Raw genomic sequence first — 19,605 nt, forward strand, 5'->3', positions numbered from 1 at the left:
ACCAAACACGAGAATAGGAAAACGCTATATGTATATTGGATAATGAAAAGTTGAATGCTATAGAATTTATTCTCTTCAGAAAAAATGAAAAGGAGAAGGCATGATGATGGGGAGAAAAGAAAGACTAGAAAAAAAAAAAAACTAAGAAAGAAACATAGTTGTTCACCTTAGATGGGTCTTACTTGGGCATTCACTAGACTGTGGAAAGAACTGTTTTTCACTATTGGCCTTTCGAGTGACTATGGAATAGTCTTCAGTATTGAGAGTTAAATAACTTTTGACCAGTTGCTCTGCTATTTGACCATTTCTATTTTTTTCTTTGGTGGGGATTAATAGTCCTAGTCAGAAAGAAGAGTGGAAAAATAATCATGTATTATGACATCTGTGAAAAGTGAATCTCACATGGCATCTTGTCTATTTTCCTCTGTTTTGTTGGAGGTCCTGTAATATCCTAACAGTTGGCTAATCAAAATGAATATATGTTATTTGCAAATTTTGCTGTTCAATGTCTTTTTCAGATCATTAATAAATACGTCAAACAAAATGGGAACTCATACAACTCAGAGTTAACCTTCTACCACATAGAAAACGTATCACTTGTGGCTACCTTTTGTTTCCCATTTTGTGGAATAGTGGATTGTCTGAAGTCTTCTATAGGGAAAGCCAGACAAAGATGGCAAGTTTCAGTTGCTCCTTGTTCCTTTGAAGATAGCCTCATGTAGAAATGCCATACCGAAGTTATTGTTCTTTGTTGGTTTGAGAAATCTGTGGATTATCCTGCACTAGGTTTTCATGAATATGCAGTGATTTTTAGAGTGTGAATTCAATTTTGTGTTTCTGTTCACTTAGATCAGTTTATTAAATGTGTACTCTTACATAAACACACAGTTTCCATGATTAGTGAAACTGCAATAACTGAACTCAACATGCAGGGTTTCTGGGTTTGTAATACAAAACAGAATGGCACATTCCAAACTTTCAGAAATAGCCAGCGCTCTGTGTATTCAGGGGAAGCAATGGAAACCAGAAATAAGGAACAGAAGAAGCAAATTTTCTTTGCAGTTATCCACCACTGATAAATGGTAGTAACTAAACCAAGAATAACAATACTCCCCCTTCATAAGAAGACTTACTATAGTGACACCCTAGACTTTCCAAAAGAAAAGTAAGGTGACCAACAGGAAGGGGAAGTGAGCGAATGAGCAGAAAGAAAAACATGGAAAGGTATATATTCCCCTAAATAGCTTTTAAGAATGCTTAGTAGAAAAATCAGGAAAAAAAGAGTAACACACAACATTTCAGCAGGAAGAAAACAGGGAGATGTGGCATAGGAAGAAAGTACAGATTGCAGAAAGAAGAGATAGGGGTGTGCAAACACAAGGAACACCGGAGAAGACCAGGGTATGGTGTGAGTTTGAGTGCTGCATCCATTCTGTTAAGCCAAAGCACAATGTAAAAGTTTAAATGTTAGGAACAATCACATAATAATGCTAAAAGTGTTGCATTCAGACCCTTCTACTGTTTATAATACCACTAGTAGAACTTCTACTCAAAGTAAGAAGTGTTCAAGGAATGTTAAAGGTAGCAAAGGATTGAGGACAGAAGAGACAAGAGGACATTATCTAAGAGCAACCACTTGCCAATTACCTGCATCCGAATGTTTGCAGCCAAAGGGGCTATGTGCTTATTTTAATAATCTTATTATGTATAATATCAATAAGCAGAAGAGGTAAAATTGCTATTTCTGCTACAGAGAAGATAACAAAATACTGTGAAGAAGGAATTCTCTAACACCAGATAACAACGGATATTCATTGTTTCCCAAAATTTCCTATGGCAAACAAAGGCAGGTACAGCATTTACAAGTATAAGAGAAGTTCCAGACATACATTTCCACTGTCTTGCCAAAACTTACCCTCCTTGTAACAATGGGATCAATTTCATTTGGATCTTTGTGTGCGAACATCATTAAGTCAGCATTTAGTGTCCGTATCCTCTGAAATCTCAGGCGAATAAAACGAGCAGAGGTGAACTCTAGTAATACGCGTGAAGGATCATCAGCACTAGGCCGTCCATTAATTAGAGAAGTGTGAATCTGAAGAAAGAATTATTAAAGCAGTAAGGAATTAGATGACAGGAATGCTGCCATGATTATGCCAACAAATATCATTACAGGCACTGTGTGAATGCCTTTGTAAATGTAAAAGACCTTTCTTTAGAAAGCAGATTTCACCCAAAAATACTGCACGTATCCACACACAGCACAAACTGTATATGTGTACCAAGGCCCTACAATAGTGTCCATGCTGCAGGCAACTCATTTTTCCTCCTCTGGTCTAAAATAGGTATTTTCAAGTTATTGAACAACTAAACAGCTACAAATTTTTTTGAGTTAAAGAAATGGATACCTGGAATGGGACTCAGAATTCAACAGGGGTTATTTTGTACCTTTTAGAGCAGTCATCATCAAAAGACTTTTGAACTAGGTGTTTTCCAAAGCCAGGATAAGGTAACTTTTGAAATACTGAAAACTGTAACAGCTATACGAGACAAAACAAGCATTCATAAGCATCTCCCCTTTCCCACTGTCTCTTTACACAATACAACATTTCTTTTGAATCTCGTTCTCAGAAAGTTGAAGCAATTTTCTGGGTTGCAACTGTCTTCTCCTGGTCCCTAAGGCAAGTCTTTATCACTTCTGAGAACCCTGTTCAGCATTTGTTTTTCTAAAGATGCTACCAATCCCGGCTTACACTGTGGTTTCTGTAAAGATTGTCCCCTTTTCTCTGCCTGCCCTATCCAAAGTCTAGAAATCTAGATAAGTTTGCTCTGTAGCTCTTGTAAAGAGACTTCTGACCCCAACTGCAGCATCAAGGGCACTGCAACAAAAATAAGCAATCTTCTTCCCCTCCTGTCTTTTTAGCTGATCATGGCATACATTAGCTGTGAATCAACAAAATAAAACAGATGGGCTGCTACAGAATTGTTCTTAGAAAAGGCCTTCAAGAAGAAGAATGTTAGGTATAGCAAAATATTGTTAATGAGCACCTAGGGGGAGGGAGGAAAGAAACCATTAATTTTCCTGTATTCTGAAGTGTTAAATTTTAATTGGGGCATTTTTATTACAGGCTGGTACACTGAAAGACTGTTCAGATGCTGAGCCAAACATGCGGAACATTAGAATGAATAAGAGAATTATTTATTATTTGCAGTGAACATGCTGTGCACCTTACCTCAGTGCTCTGAGTGAGAGGTCAGGCCACACAGCCATTTTCTATCATTGAACATGATCATATTACCACTGTTTTAGGCAAACAAACAGCTGCACTCAGAATGCCAGCTGGCACTCACTCAGCAGTGGCCACCTCACACCAAGGAAGGAGACAGCAAATCTACTGCTCCCAGCAAAGCAGTTGATCCTCCTTTCCTGGAGTTTTTGCAGGTGCTGGATAGAAGGCTTATTGAACAACTGCTGTCTTGCACTGGCTATGTGATACTACTAACTTACTTATTTTCACTACCAACAGGGAAACCCTAAACCTCATCATGTCCAGCATCCTGCTCCACAGTATCCACAGGTACCAAAATCACTGTGATCCACTCTTTCAGGAGCAACTATCAGTCATATCTTGCCTAAGTACAAATCAGTACCTCTAGGCTTCTGCCATGTTATCTCCAGGAATAGGTGATATTGCTACCTCCTCCTGAGGTCATAACAACCCTCCCACTTCAAGCTCTGACTCAGTTTACTCCTGACTACAAGTAATTAAATTAAAGGAGACAGTTGGCTGAAAACAAACAGAATAAAATGTTATGAAAAACACAGGGTACAAACAAAAAATTGTAATAAAAACCCCAGAGGAAGCAAGTTGATCCTGAATGAGAAACGTTTGGCTACAAGCAGGACAAAAACACATGACCAGAGAGAAAGCAAACTGCTCAAGTTCCTGCTGGAAAGAGAGAGAACATGTGTGGAGAGTAAACTTCAAAAGAAGCCTGGGGATGGTGGCAATTGGTCCAGTGGAAATTGATAGAACTTTCCAAAAGAATCAAGATTTTGGTAAGAACACATGCTTAAAGACTTCTTTGCATTATATTTACCTGTGAGCAAGGAAATACATTTCTTTTGAGTGTTTTTTCACACCATCACCTCCTTCCTTTAAGAAGGATCCAAGAGATTTCTTTTTTACAGGCATCACACATAGATGGGTTACAGTTTAAAGCAATAGAATACTAAAGACTGAACTTTGATATTCCAGAGATAAAGAAGAAATATATCTAAAGTAGTGCTGAAAACATCCCCTAGCTCACCCTGAAGCAGCAACAGCACCATGGCTATAAGCAGCACAGCAGTCTGACTATCTTGTCAGAAAGACAAAAACTTAAGCTTTCCATGGTGGAGGGAGAAAGATGCAGGTAAAAGCCCATGTATCAGAATAAACAAGTGCCCACAGGGAGTTAGAAGTATGAATCACAGACACAGCTTGACCCCAAATGACGCAGCTGACAAATAGCAGTCATATCTTTTGATTTGTAATTTTTAAAACAGAACAAATTTAGTCTTAAAACACTGATGTGAAAAAGCCCACCACCTTGGAGTGGTAGTTTTACAGAATTAAAATGTAATTAACAAAATAAAACAAGAAGCATCCATTTCAGAATAGACACCCTTTTTAAAAGGTTTCATGGCTCTGTCTGCCAGCAGCACATCTATTTGGCAAGGCTAAAATAGTAGAGATGATGACTTCCATTTATATTGTCTTTCATGCTCGTGTTTAAATGTTTCACAATTTCATTTTAAAACAATAATAATTTCTCATAATTACTGAAAAGCAGGTATATCCTGAATTAAATGTGGCACCTGTTCAAACACGTACACCAAAATGACACTGAGATTAGGAAATTAAAACCAGGTAGTTTTATCAAAATGAATCTGAAGGGAAAATTTTACACAGGCAAAATTAATTACTCTATTTCTTCTCCTCTCAACATCTGTGATGAAATCACCGATTTCTCCCTAGAAACATTTAGAATCAACTTGAAGAGTGTCCAACTAAGTTGTTCCTACTCCTTGAAAAGAGAATAAGGAAGAGACTAAGAGTACTTCAGGAACATCTTTCATTAATCAGGAATAAACAGTAAAAATTTAAAATAACCTTTTTAAAAGAAGTTTAAGTAGAAATCAGACTTCAATATTTTCATTATGACTCTCAGAATGAGACATCTCTGTGTGTTTCCAGAGCACACTTCCTCTTTTCATCTCCCTCCACAATCTTAAACCTATTTGTAAGACACTGCTTGTGTGATAGCACATTTTCAGTCAGGATACTAACGTGGCCCCCACCCTCCAAATATTTTTGAATTAGATCTGCAAACTGTTCCAGTGAACACAGTCCTCAATAGCCATCTACCATTATGGCATCCAAGATCATCGTAGTATTCATATACAGCTTTAAGACCTGCAAAGGCTAGTCCCATTTTCACCCAGGCAACTAAGGCATGGATGTCCTGCACTAGCTGTATTTGTACTGCAGCATGAGCCACACCAGAGCTCTACAGCAGAGCTAAGATCCAAAGCTGAGTCTACCAGGAAAATATTAAAACTTTAATCTGCCCAATGGGCTGCTACAATTTGTTTAACCCAAGTCCCCATGAGGGAACAATCTCAAATTTTGCTCGGGTTTTATGGACAACTTTTATTTACCAATTCCAAGATTCAGTTAATCATCATTTTGGATTCTAAATGAAAGCTATGTAGATTTCAACCCTAGAAAATTTTTCCTTAACAAGGAATTTTTTCCAGGATTATATTCCAACAGATGGGATCTTTAGGGAAAATGAGCACTCACAAAACATCTAAATGCAACCACAATGAAAGCCAAATTCTCATTTTGTAAAATCATTTTGAACAGTATCCAACTTGCTAACAACTTCAATAGTCAGAATTTCTCAGCAAAAAGGGTATGATGACCTTTCCAGTAGCTGCATTAGCAATTTATGTTAAAAAAGATTATATCACAAAATCACAGAATGGTTGAGGTTGGGAGGGACCTCCAGAGGTCATCTGGTCCAAGCCCCCTGCTCAAGCAGGACCACCTAGAGGCAGTTGCCCAGGACCATGTTCAGACAGCTTCTGGCTATCTCTGAGGATGAAGACCCCACAACCTCCATGAGCAACCTGTGCCAGTGCTCAGTCACCCTCACAGTGAAAGCATGTCTCCTGATGCTCAGACAGAACCTCCCGTGTTTCAGTTTGTGCTTATTGCCTGGTCCTGTTACTGGACAGCACTGAAAAGAGCCTGGCTCCATCTTCTTTACACCTTCCCTTCAGGTATTTATGCACATTGATGAGATCTTCTCTGAGCCTTCTCTTCTCTAGGCTGACCAGTCCCAATTCTCTCAGATTTTCCTCATAGGAGAGATGCTTCAGTCCTTTCATCATCTTTGTGGCCCTTCACTGGACTCTTTTCAGTATATTCATGACTCTCTTGTACTGAGGAGCCCAAAACTGGATCCAGCACTCCCAGTGTGGCCTCACCAGTGCTGAGTAGAGGGCAAGGATCACCTCCCTTGACCTGATGGCAATACTTTGGTTAATGCAGCCCAGAGTACCATTAACCTTTTCCCCAGGGGCACATTGCTGGCTCATGTTCAACCTCATGCCTATGAGGATCCCTGAACCCATTTCTGACAAGCTGCTTTCCAGCTGAGTGGCCCCCAGCATAAGCTGATGGCTGGGGTCATTCCTTCCCAGGTGCAGGATTTTGTACTTGTGAACTTCACGAGGTTCCTGTCAGTCCACTTCTCAAGTCTGTAGAGGTCCCTCTGGATGGCAGCATAACCCTCTGGCATTATCAGTCACTCCTCCCAGTTTGATGTCATCAGCAAACTTGCTAAGGGTACATTATGCCCTATCATCCAAACCATGAATGAAGATATTAAACAGGACAGGACTGAATAGTATATATTCAGGTTAGTTTAGTTACCAAGTTATCTATCTTCTACATTTGTTTTGGAACCAAAACTTCTACCAGTTACCAAAGAAATGCATACTCTAGATAAATGGAAAAACAGAAAAGCCACTTTGTAACACCAAAGATCTACCTAATTCGGTGTCCTGTCTCAACAGAGGACAGTAAAAAATGATTAGGAAGGAATACAAGAAACAGAGCATTTAGAGAGTGATCCCTCTGATACAATATCATCACTTCCTCTGACTGAACAGTCTAAACACTTCCTGAGCTACAAAGTGAATCTGAGACATAGTGTTTAATGTCTATCAATTGCCCTTGTCTCTATTATTAGTCTACTCCCTTTTTCCACAATTACATTTTTTATCACTACAGACACTTGTCCCAGTGAGGGGAAATCTGTTTTGTTTTAAAAAAAAAACAACAAAAATAACTAGTTCTGATGGGGTTGTGGGGTTTTTATTCCTTTTAAACCTGGAACTCATATCATTAATTATTTCAGTGACAGTGCTCTAGTTTTTCATTTGAGGAAATTGTGGGCAGTCAACATTTTTTCATTTTTGAACTTCATTATGATGTTCAATCAACTTTTTTTCAGAGAACTGTTGAGAATGCTACAAGTTCCTGACACGGAAGTCTCGGACACAACATGCATGATCAATGTGATCAAGTTAATGCCACTTTATTAAAGGATACACAGCAATTTATACACTAGCACAAAGCGCATGTGTTACATTTTGGTTGCTAATAGGTTAAAGCTGCTTGTTCACACGCCTTGCTCTGCTGTACCTATGTTCTGTTTCTCCCTCTTGTTATCTTGTTTTTTATGTTCCATCCTCCTTACCTCTCTGCAACATAGACAGTTTCTCAAAACCCCAATTTCATTATCTCTTTCGACCTTGCATATGTCCTTCACAACAGCTGCAGTTGTGAGGCCCCTCAGTCTGGATCGCTCATAATATGCCTATTTTCTTCCAGCCGCTCCACAAGTCCCCTACTCTGAAGAGAATTTAAGTCCAGCGCGAGCCCATCAGCATTCATGCACAATTCTTTTTTTTCTTACATGTATTACTTCATTTTTAGCAACACTAATTTTCATAGAGCATTTTTAATTTAGTGTCATAAATTGCTAATAGATCAAATTATCATAAGTTTTGTATTACGAACAAACACTGCTATTACACAGTTTTCTGATTTTACAGATTGCCCACAAGTATGTTGAACTACATAGACACTACTGAAGTTATTCAAAGGAATTCCCCAACATTGTACACTTTTAAGATTCAGCTGGACAGGGTGATGGGCTGTCTTGTCTAGACTGTGCTTTTGCCAAGAAAGATTGGACCAGATGATCCTTGAGGTCCCTTCCAACTTGGTATTCTATGATTCTATGAAATCTCAGTACATTAGAATGTCTGAACCCTGTCAGAACCAAAAGATCTGTCTAGCATGCTAGTCTGCCTCATACAGTGTCCAAAACATTATGCTAACAGTAAGACAGAAGCAAGCATACATAATACTCCCTCAAGGATTTCCTGAGCTATAGGTGGTTTCTATACATTTTGTAAGCCTCAAAAGATTTCCATGAACTTACTCAGTCTCACCTTAAATCCAGATCACCTTTTAAAATCTACACCCATCATATAATACGGATTTTCTCAACTCATTTACATGTTGTAGGGAAAAAGATCCTTTTTTTGCTTGTTTTAAACCTGCTTCCTACTAAATTCACTTAATACTTTCTGGTTCTTAAATTGGATCAAAGAAATATGACTTTCTATTGGCTCTATTCTTCATTACATTTCTTTACTACTAATTAGCTTAGCATGGGCATCAGGCTTCCAGATCTGTAGTTTCCTTGGATTCCTAAGGAATATTTCTAAAACTGGTGTCTCATTTGACATCCCACACTCCTTGGTCACTGAGAATATTTGTAAGTGAAGGGTTAAATAATAATTGTTGTAATTCACCTACTTTAGCCTTGAGTTCCTTTTCACTATCCAATTTATCAATTATTTCTGTGCCTCTTCAGTTAACAACCTAGTTTGTGACTGCTTCTCCAACTCCTCTCCTGTAAATAATGTTTCCAGTGCAGAAACTCTCCTGACAGTATAGCAAAAACTGATTCAAATCATTAATTTAGTTTTTCAGCAATGACCTTATCTTTCCTGAATGCTCTTTGATCATCTCTCAGCCCACCAATTCTCTGGCAGACTTCCTGAATCTGATGTGTTTGAAAAAAGGTTTATTTCAGCTTCATACTCAGTCACTCAGAATCTTTTTCACATCTTTATTGTGGTTTAACATTTCATTTGCTGGAGCTTATTTTCTTACTTCTTTTCCTCATTTGGAGGAAAAGACATGACTTCCATTCATAAATGATGCTAGTTTACTTTTAATATCTATTATCTTTCCTTAGTTTATGGTATAAACATGTTGTAGGGTTTTTTGAATCATTCTTAAATGTAGCATGCATATGTGTATAAAGCTATCTTTAAATGACCTCTAGGCTGACTGAAATTTTTTTAGCTGACTATCTTTTCTATTTTTAAATCATACTTTGGCAGATTTTATTCCCCTGGGATGTTGCATTTTGAGTATTTTCTGGTTATTTTTACATAACAATTGTTCAACAGTTAATACTCCTGACCAGGATCTGTTCATTGTTTTGGATGAAATCGTGGGTTCCTTTACTAGCTGCACCAAGAATATTCAGGTGTTTAAGAAATACTCTTCTGCACTACATTCTATTCTGTCACCTACACAGTCTGCCAAAGTGTTATAGAATGCTGATATTACATTCTTAGCCTTCCTTTGGCAAGACTCACTCAATTCCACACTCCTGTTTGGGCATCTGCTGATATAACATTAAACCTATGCTGTCGCAATTTAGGTGCTGAATTTTATTTCATAGAGATCTCAAACATCATTTTATTTCTGCTTTCTTTTATGTTATTACTAAATCCATAGACCCTCTCAGTCATTCATCACTAGCCACTCAGTCATTCAACTTCTTATTCTGACATGCCTATTCATGCCTATTGCATCACCTCTTTCCAACACCCTTTACAGATAAGTATTAATTAGCAAAGTAACTCTTCTCAGCTGCTGGGTATGGACACTTTTGCAGATACTGGGGCAATACTTGGATACAACCAATCTTAGCTTCTGTAAGAAATATATCTGAGAGGACTTGCAGCATGCTCAAGCCAGATGACCATCAGACCATCCAGCCATATGACCAGAATTTCACAACATATTTCATTGGATTTCTGCCACTGAGAAGTGACAGATGTAGCCTAAGAAATTTTCTGCCATGTTTGGCATTAGACCAGTCTCATATACTGATGAACATGGACTTGTTTAGACTGTACTTGTAACAGGTCTTCAGAACAGAGAAAGGTATCACCTTGTACCCTATCACATATTTGCACTTTGAAAAAATCTCCCTCAGACTTCTTAAAGTTAGCCCTCTCAGCCTCTACTTATAGGATAGATGATCCAAATCCTTAATCTTCTTCCCAGCCATTTCCTGGATTTGCTCCAAAATGTCCACCTCTCTCTTATACTGAGGAGCTCAGAGCTGGACACAGCTCTCCAGGTGTGCTCTTATCACTGCTGAACAGATAGGGAAGGATCACCTCACTTGATCTACTGGTGACACTAACTAATGCAGCCCAGGATACTGTTGGCTTTCTTTGCTGGCTCATGTTCAACTTGGTGTCCACCACTGCTGTCACTTGCTGTTTCTTCCTGATGCTCCTGGGGGTGATTTAGGCACAGCTGGCTCACATATCTCATTGAAAAGAGCTCCCAGCCCGTTATCTGCTACCAGGCACTGAACTACTATGTAGCTGCCCGTCTGCAGGCAGAGGAGGAGCCTTCCTCCTGGTGTCAGAAGTCACCAGCTTGCAGTCTTCGCCATTTTAGCTGCCTCACTTGTTTTACTTAATGCAACAGTAAAAATGCTGCTGCTTTGCATGAAAGTATATTATCAACTGCCAAATTACTTAAAATTAACACACTTCACCAAAGTTTTTAAGAATTTTAAGTATGCACAATATTCTCATTCAAATTTAAAATATCAATGTATGAAACTAAGTGGTGTATTTTTCTACTTAGAGCTTTGGTATTTGAAGTTTGTTACCTTGCCAAGCAATTTAGGTGCAGTCAGTCTCAAGCTGTTTGTAGGATATAAAAAACCCCAGCTGTTTGGCTATGTGGCATGGAGGGTTTATGTTCACTTTCAAGAAAACAGAATCACTAACCAGTATGCTTTTCACTGATACATATCTATATACTGAATGTTAGATAAACTAGAAGACTTAATTATTTCTTTAAAAGTGAAGTTCACTTAGTGTAATCTGTCACAAGGATGGAGCAGGAACACCACTCTACAACAATTTTTGGCTAGTAGTGGTAAAGAACTCACTTTGTTCAAGTACTCAGTACTTTATTTTGGACAACATATCAAGACTATGGGCTTCAAGCCTGACACTCTGTGTAAGGCAGTGGTCTGAACCTAAAATATTGTCAAGAAAGGTCAATTTCCCACTAAAATTTAATTGCAGGCAGCAACATAAAGGAGAGGAAAGCTTCTGTCCTGCACAAAAAGACTTGCTACTTGATTATCAACAGTGGAGAAGGCAGGTATGTCAGTCTTAAAATGATTTAATGAGAAAGATACTCCATGATTTGCATTTTCAAGTTATACAAGCACATCAATATGAAGATGGACAATACTGAACATCAATTTTTCCACAGGTGATTCAGTAGCTCCCATAATTCTCCTATCCAATACCATCTTTAATTATCTGTTGCAAATAGCTCATTTGTAGTAGATGTAAAATTACTGTTGATTAATTAATCTCTTGGCATCTAATATTTAATCCCTAAAGACAAAAGTTCTGTGAGTTTTCTTAGTGCAAGCCCTAATCAGTTGTTAGAGTTGGTTTCAAAACTAGAATAGAAGACGGAAGCATATGTCAGAACTCAGCATCCAATTTTTCATCATAAATACATATTTATGATAATTGCATATAAGAAATAGTATATTTGGCAAGGTTTGCTGTATAAATATCTCACTATCTTAATAAATTAATGGTTTAGTAAGTGAAAGCACAACTCCCTTCTGTGCCTTGCTAATGAGTACAAGAGCTGCTTGAAATGCAATGCTTAAACTTGCATTAAAATGTCAAGGGCTACGCATGTCAAACTCTATCTCAACTAACTCATTCCCCCTAAGAATACAGGCAAATGTCAGCTTAGCGAACTGTTTAGCAAATACTATTGTGTCATTGACAACTATACCCTACAGCTTAAGCTAAATAAGGCTTCATCTCTTCAGTTCTGATTAACTTGCCTTTGTCATTTTCCTCTGTCCAATTTCACTTGAAACTTAAATTTCTTATTCTAGCCACTGCTTTTCTGTGGTTCCTGTAATTCTCATGCTTGTCATTTTTGGACAAGAAACAATTTGTCAAAGACATCATCTTGCATACTTTTAAACAGACTGCTCATTGTCAGAGAAACAGTTATTAATAAATCACAGAATAATAAGGAATTTTATTACCTTGAAAGCATATTTGTCATTTCAAGTTTTTATTTTCTCTTTGTTACTGTCTTAACTAAGTGGAAATGCTACACCATGCTGTAGTTTTAGCAACAGTTATGTATATTGCAGTCCATAAGGGATTCAGACAAGATGTGAGGCCTGGAATACTGTACTTTAGCACAACAATGGCCATTTATGTTCTACTGGCTCTTCAAAGTGTGCTTATAGGTCAGACTCCATCTCTTAACACAATAAAAAGGTAATTTGTGATTAGTGATAACTAACAAGATAGCTGCACAAAAAGATGAAGGCTTGCCTCTTACCAGAACATTCTGAAAGATGGAACACACTGAACCAGTATTTTTGAGTTATCTACAAGCAGGTAGATCAGCAACATGCTATAGGTTCTAACACATAATACCACAGGTGACTTATGATTTTAAATCATCAAATGATAGCTGTTTAAAATTTCACCATACACAACAGTGGTCTGACCTCTGATGTCTGAAAACGTGTACGACCACTGTCATTCTGGTTTACATTTTGTCAGTGTTGCACAGCTGCTGCCTAACCTAGTGGCCATTAAGATAGCAAATTAGAATAATTAAGCTAGCCACAGGAACTCAATGGCCCATTCTCTAAGTGCAAAGCAATTCTGAAAATTATGTTAGTCTGGGTTCTGCTCAAGCAAAGGTGAAACACACTGGCATTACTGAGTTAAAAACTATCATCTATCATCTTAAAGGATGAAATGTAGTGGTCTGTCAAATACATTATTCACAAGTAATCAAAAAGCACAACATAAAAATCTAAATTATGCTATTTTTTTAAAGAAAACACTGAATTGAGATGGCACATTATGTTAAGAGCATATTTTTTCATTACTACTTTTGAAAGTTGTACACTTCTTTTTGGACAATGATCATGAATGGGACAAGTAATTCCAGATGAATTACTAAATCAGGGAAGTTATGTATTCTTGCAGATTATAAAAAAAAAAAAAACAAAAACATTCTGATCCCCAGGTTTAACTAAAGGACTTCTAACTATGTCAAACCAAACAACATTTAAAAAAAAAAAAAAAAACCACCCGCATCCCCTTTCCTACCAAGATTTTGTGATTTCCCTTATTCATTATATGATTGTCCTCAAAAATCATGGCACTTTCCACTAATCTATTTCCTGAATGAGATGCATTGTGGAGTGCACTGTGGAATTACAGACAAATTGCTGCTAGAACAGAATGGTGACCAGTAGAAAGAAAGTCCACAGGAACTCATCCAGCTGCAAGCGGTTGCAAAGGGCTGCCAAACACAACTGCAGATGTAAAAGAGGGAGGATGTGAGGATTTAAGCTGTTCAAACAGTAAACGAGTACATCTGCTCCCAAATGTTATCATTAAATAGACTGCAGTAATATGCTTTACATTACGGCAGCATTGTTGTTTTGAACTACAACTCTGAAGAGTTTTGAACTGGGGACATTTCAGAAAAACTTTGGTTTGTTTTTTTTTTTGCATGGCAGACTCATATGTGGAAAAGCCCATTACAATTACTGCACAGTGTTGGAGACTAAGTTATAGCAAAGCTGTGTCATATCATTTGGAACATTCACTGATGAATGCTTTTGAAAACCTGATGGGATCCCTTTGAGTAGCAGAATTATAGAATGGTTTGTGTTGGAAGGGACCTTAAAGATCACCTAGTTCCAACCCCCCTGCCCCGGGCAGGGCCCCCTTCCCCCACCCCAGGTTGCTCAAAGCCCCGTCCAACCTGGCCTTGAACCCTTCCAGGGAGGGGGCAGCCACAGCTGCTCTGGGCACCCTGGGCCAGCGCCTCACCACCTTCACAGGGAAGAATTTTTTCCTTATATCCAATCTGAATCTACCCTCTGTCAGTTTAAAACCTCTTCCTATCACTACACTCTCTGATAGAGTCCCTTCCCCATCTTTCCTGTAGCCCCTTTTAAGTGCTGGAAGGCCGCTATAAGGTCTCCCAGGAGCCTTCTCTCCTCCAGGCTGAACAACCCCAACTCTCTCAGCCTGGCCTTGCAAGGGAGGTGCTCCAGCCCGCTGATCATATTCATGGCCCCCCCTGGACCCACCTGAGCAGGTCCATGTCCTTCTTAATTTTGGGGTTCCCAGAGCTGGACACAGCACTGCAAGTGGGGTCTCACAAGGGTGGTGTAGAGAGGGAGAATCCCCTCCCTTGACCTGCTGGCCACGCTTCTCTTGATGCAGCCCAGGACACGGTTGGCTTTCTGGGCTGCGAGTACACACTGATGGCTCATAGTCAGTTTTCCATCCACCGATACCCCCAAGCCCTTCTCCGCAGGGCTGCTCTCAATCCACTCATCGCCCAGCCTGTATTTGTGCTTGGGATTGCCCCAGCCCATCTGCAGGACCTTGCACTTGGCCTTGATGAACCTCATGAGGTTTGTACTGGCCCACCCCTCCAGCCTGCCAAGGTCCCTCTGGATGGCATCCCTTCCCTCCGGCGTGTCAACTGCACCACACAGCTTGGTGTCATTGGCAAACTTGCTGAATGTTAAGCATTCAGTGTCTTTAAAGCCACTGATAATTATTTTTAAAGGAAATAACAAATAGGACACTCAGCTGTAGATAGAATACGAAAACCTTTGATCCCTCTCCCACTCTGAACCTGATCTTTTCAGATTTAGAGATATTTTATGGGAGCTAATATAAGAAAAGTCAGGAAAAAAATCCTTTTCTAAGTACCACAGAATGAAAAGCTCAGGTCAGGAATGGTATCAAATCTGTAAAACGCAGAAGATTAAAGAATTATGTGCCTGAAAGCAACATTTTGTTCCTTGGTGCTATCATTAATTGTTGTAACAAAAATAACAGTGCTTACTTTGGCTATGAAAAGTAAACTGACACAGTTTTGTCAAACTCTCAACTGTTTCAGTTTTTCAGATTTCATTTATGATATATGATATTAAATAATATGACATGTGTAGTAAACTAGTGTACTGGTTTTAGCTGGGATAGAGTTAATTTTCTTCACAGTATCTTGTGTGGAGCTATGCTTTTGATCTGTGATGAAAACAGTGATGATTACACAGGGACATTCCAGCTATTGCTGAGCAGTGCTTCCACAGCATCAAGGTCTTTTCTGCTTCTCACACTGACCCCCCCTGCGAGGTAGCTGGGGCTGCACAAGGGGTTAAGAGGGGGCACAGCTGATCCCAACTGACCAAAGGGATATTCCATACTATATGACATTGTGCTCAGCAATAAAAGCAGGGGAGCGGGTTTGCCAGGGCTTTTAAATTGTTCTTTTAAAATTGTTCCTCCTTCAGAATTCCTCCCAACTTTTTCTAAAACAAAGAAAAACTCTGTTGTAGCTACTTCTTTATGTCCCTCCATAGGGAGTTCAAGGCACAGAATTCACCTGTTATGGACTTACTGTCCTTGGCACTCCTACCTCAATTGCCTATCAGCTTTATTATTCTGATATGCTTGAAAAGGCTTCCCATATTGCTTTTTAAGTCTTCAGCACTGTCATTTTCTTGGTAGGGAAGGGCAGTATTTTGGTTCTTGTTCTTTCTTTTGCCTTACTGTGATTTTATGTTAATTTACGAAATTCCTACTTTGCTTGCTGAGACAAGATGTTTTTACATGATATCTTTCGGTTTCTAATGCCTATTATATACTCAGTTATTTTATCCTGCTACCTTCTTGGATACTCTAAGATGTACTCTTTTCTTATAAATAGCATACATAAACTCCTACATATTTAAGAAAAACATATAAAAATATATTTCTACCTTTAGAGATTGCTTTAGCTTTTTGACTGTCTTTCCAAATTTTCTTAGGAGCACATCAAACAGTGAAAATATTATTGCCCCTTTACAGAACAGTCTTTTAATAACAGTATTTTGAACTAGTCTGTCTTGCACTCTTCTCACAACATTCTGAGTTGCTTCCCTTATTCTCAGTTCTTCAGTTAGACTGCTTCTTGGAAGAACAGTTAAAGGGCACTCAAAAATCAGCCTCTACCCCATTATGACAGTTAGCCAGCCCATGGGAAGCTAACCATAGTTTACTTTTTCATCATGGTGTTTATTTTTGCCTTCACAGCCTCCTCAGTTAGTTTCACCATCTTGATTAAGTAGTACTGCAGTCCTAACTTTTCCTACTCTGACTTAGGCATGAAATATCAGTTTTCTCAGATAGCGTTGTTTGCTGATACAATTTGTCTACTTACGCAACTCTATGCTTTCATCATTCATGCATTCTAGAGTCTAGACTTCAATCAAAGAATTTGTCCATTGGTATTACAGTGTCGCATTGACTAACTTTCCTACTATCAATTTTCTGTGACATCACTTAAACTGAAAACTCCAGGTAAACTATGCTCTTTGATTTTGATTTTCTTTTACATAAAATTCCTTTGCACTGACATGAAAGCATAGCTACATTTGGCTTCAGGCTGACCTATTAATTTGTCCCCATTTCAGTGAGATTTTATTGATTAAAACTACTCCTCCATGTAGCCCACCTGGATTTTAAAAAATTCTACCTTTTAAAAAAATTAGTCATTTTTTGACAATACAGAGTCTTATTATTTAAACATTAAAGGATGATTCATCTTGAACTAGACATTCAATAGAATTCTCCCAACCCCTCATTTTAAATTACCCTATAACCTTTACTGCTTTTTCTCCTCTCTGCATCTCTCAGCTGCTTATCGACCTTAACAAGTCTGCAAGCCCTCCTATGCCTTTCGCCATCAGACTCATTAAAAACAAGAATTAAGCTATTCTTTCTCCCAGTAATTATCCATGACTGTTAACAACTAATTAAAAAAAAAAAAAAAAGAACAAAAACCCCTTAGAAAGTTGTATTATAACGTTCCCATCTCAGAACAATAACCCCACACAAAATGCAACAGATAGCCAAAGAAAATAAATGTTCATGGTTTTACCTCTTAATGAGAAGTGCTTACATATAGTATTTCATTTAAGCAAAACTTTCTATTAAGTGTTTCAGTTGTGTGAATAAGGTCTTCCAGTATCAGTTCCCCTGTCCCCAAAACAATCACCCACCCAGGATCTACAGTTCCCCTAATCAAGCAGAAGAGTAAAAAACTCACTAAGTTACCAAGTACCCAGTGTTCTTGTTTCGCTGCCAAAATGAAATCTACTACTGTCCAAAGACCAGTTACCAGACCCAACAAGAAGACAGGTTTGGGTCTTTGCAAGCAGATGCCAAGACTTAGCATATAATTTCCCTTTGCAACACTAAAAGAGTATGTTGAGTCATAAACTACATTTACAGGCATGAGCCCTCCTTTCACAATTTGGAAAAACTACTATAGATCTATATAAAGATGTGCAACTCTTATCTCTTTTCATTAAGTACTGTCATCAATAAATGATGCATGCTAAAGAAAAAAGGTAAATCATCTTACCAATTTGACTCTTCGGACTGAAACACTGCTCAGTATAGTACACACTTTGCATATTGCAACTTTATTACTTTTTAAGTCTTACGATTCATATAATTAATAAACTTTTCTTTTTTTTTTTCCAGAAATGGTAGAAATTATGACATGAGTCTCTGCTCAGGGACAGAAGACATGCCAAGATAGAGAAGTGGATTATCTGACTAACTACACAAAAGAAACTCAGTCAAACTTGTCCCCCATAGATGTACCAGTATACATCCTTCCTCTTGTTTTTACAATAATGGGAGTCTACTATACTACCTACATGTAGATTTCCACAGTTGTTTCCTCTTTGGTGCATAATTTAGAAGTACATTACATATTTTATATCCAGTCTTTTTTTCTATAATTTTAAGTATGAGAAACTCAAGTTCAGTATGAACTATCAACTTAAAAATATTACTATAAATTTTCCTATTCTTTTTTCAGGTAAATTTAACAGTGAATATTGCTATAATGCAATTATAAAATTACTGACTTCCAACATTAGTTGTACAAGATCTGAATAAATTATTGAGATTATTCTCATCATGCATAATAAAATCATTTAAGGTTGTCTTAAATTCTAGATGTTTTCAAAATTCTCCTATGATATTGAGCATGCATGTTAAATGTTTACTTTTTTTTTTCCTTTTATGTATCTATGAACTATGAAATTAGGAAATGTTAATAATTTTGTATTAGTGAGGCAATGTAACGTTGTATGTATGTAATATGTAAAATTTATCCATTTATTTGGCAGCAATTTGGTAAATATCCTTTTTTTTTTTTTTCCCCTCAGATTACCTACTGAAGTTTAATTTTACTAAGACAAATAAAAAGAAGACAAAAACCGAAAAGCAACAAAATGAACTGGACCTGGTTTTTTGTCTAAACGTCAAATATGGTTTATTTGTTTGGGTTTTTTTGGTTTTTGGTTTTTTTTTTTTTTGTAAATTGCTTCTTTCATGATTGTTCTAACTGGAAATTTTGGACCAACTGAAAGCTTACGTGACAAAGTTCTTGAAGAAAATCAATATTCTATCCCTTCTTAGTAGAAACAAGTAACTTTTTAGGCTAAGTTATGCTTTCAAAACAGTCAAAAAAGGAGACTCACTAGTAGAAGTTATCAGAGTCTTTTCACTGAGACCAGTCATAGACAAAAAGAGGATATCCAAAACCATGACTTTACCGTAAGACTTCCTGAAACTGCTTTAGCCAGGAGGTGAGGGTGGGAGGGAAAGCAAAAAAATATAAACGAAGACAAATAGGGAGAACAAAGAGTTTTAAACAGTGACTGTTTAACAACTGCAGTGGAAGAACACTGATTTAAATGAGATAAACAGTTTTCATGAAGACCTGATCCAAAGGTTACTGACTTCAGTGGAAAGTTCTTTAATAACAGGCATCATTTATCTAAGGATCCTGTTGCCTGTCTCGATTACTAATCACTACAAAATACTAACTGTGCATGTAAGACAGAAAAATAAGAAGATAAGAATGATCCTAAGCTGATGGGACACTGGGATTTCAGTCCAGAGAAAACCTGATTCAATTTTTTTTTTTTATAAAATGAAGCTATGCCACCTGGCTAGATAGCCTGACTCAAAGTACACTGAAAACCTGGGAA

At 37.8% G+C, this 19,605-nt stretch overlaps 1 protein-coding gene across 2 annotated transcripts in view; it reads right to left on the reverse strand.

Moving 5' to 3' along the window:
- LAMA2 (laminin subunit alpha 2) overlaps nucleotides 1-19,605 on the reverse strand; it is a 393,841-nt gene that overhangs the window by 244,937 nt on the left and 129,299 nt on the right. For both annotated transcript variants that reach the window (XM_042795940.1, XM_042795938.1), the window contains exon 5: nucleotides 1,916-2,095. In XM_042795940.1, the coding sequence (XP_042651874.1) occupies nucleotides 1,916-2,095 (180 nt within the window). The remainder of the gene's footprint in view (nucleotides 1-1,915; nucleotides 2,096-19,605) is intronic.

This window comes from Tyto alba, unplaced genomic scaffold, assembly GCF_018691265.1.
Source record: "Tyto alba isolate M040663 unplaced genomic scaffold, T.alba_DEE_v4.0 Super-Scaffold_22, whole genome shotgun sequence".
Classification (NCBI taxonomy): domain Eukaryota; kingdom Metazoa; phylum Chordata; class Aves; order Strigiformes; family Tytonidae; genus Tyto; species Tyto alba.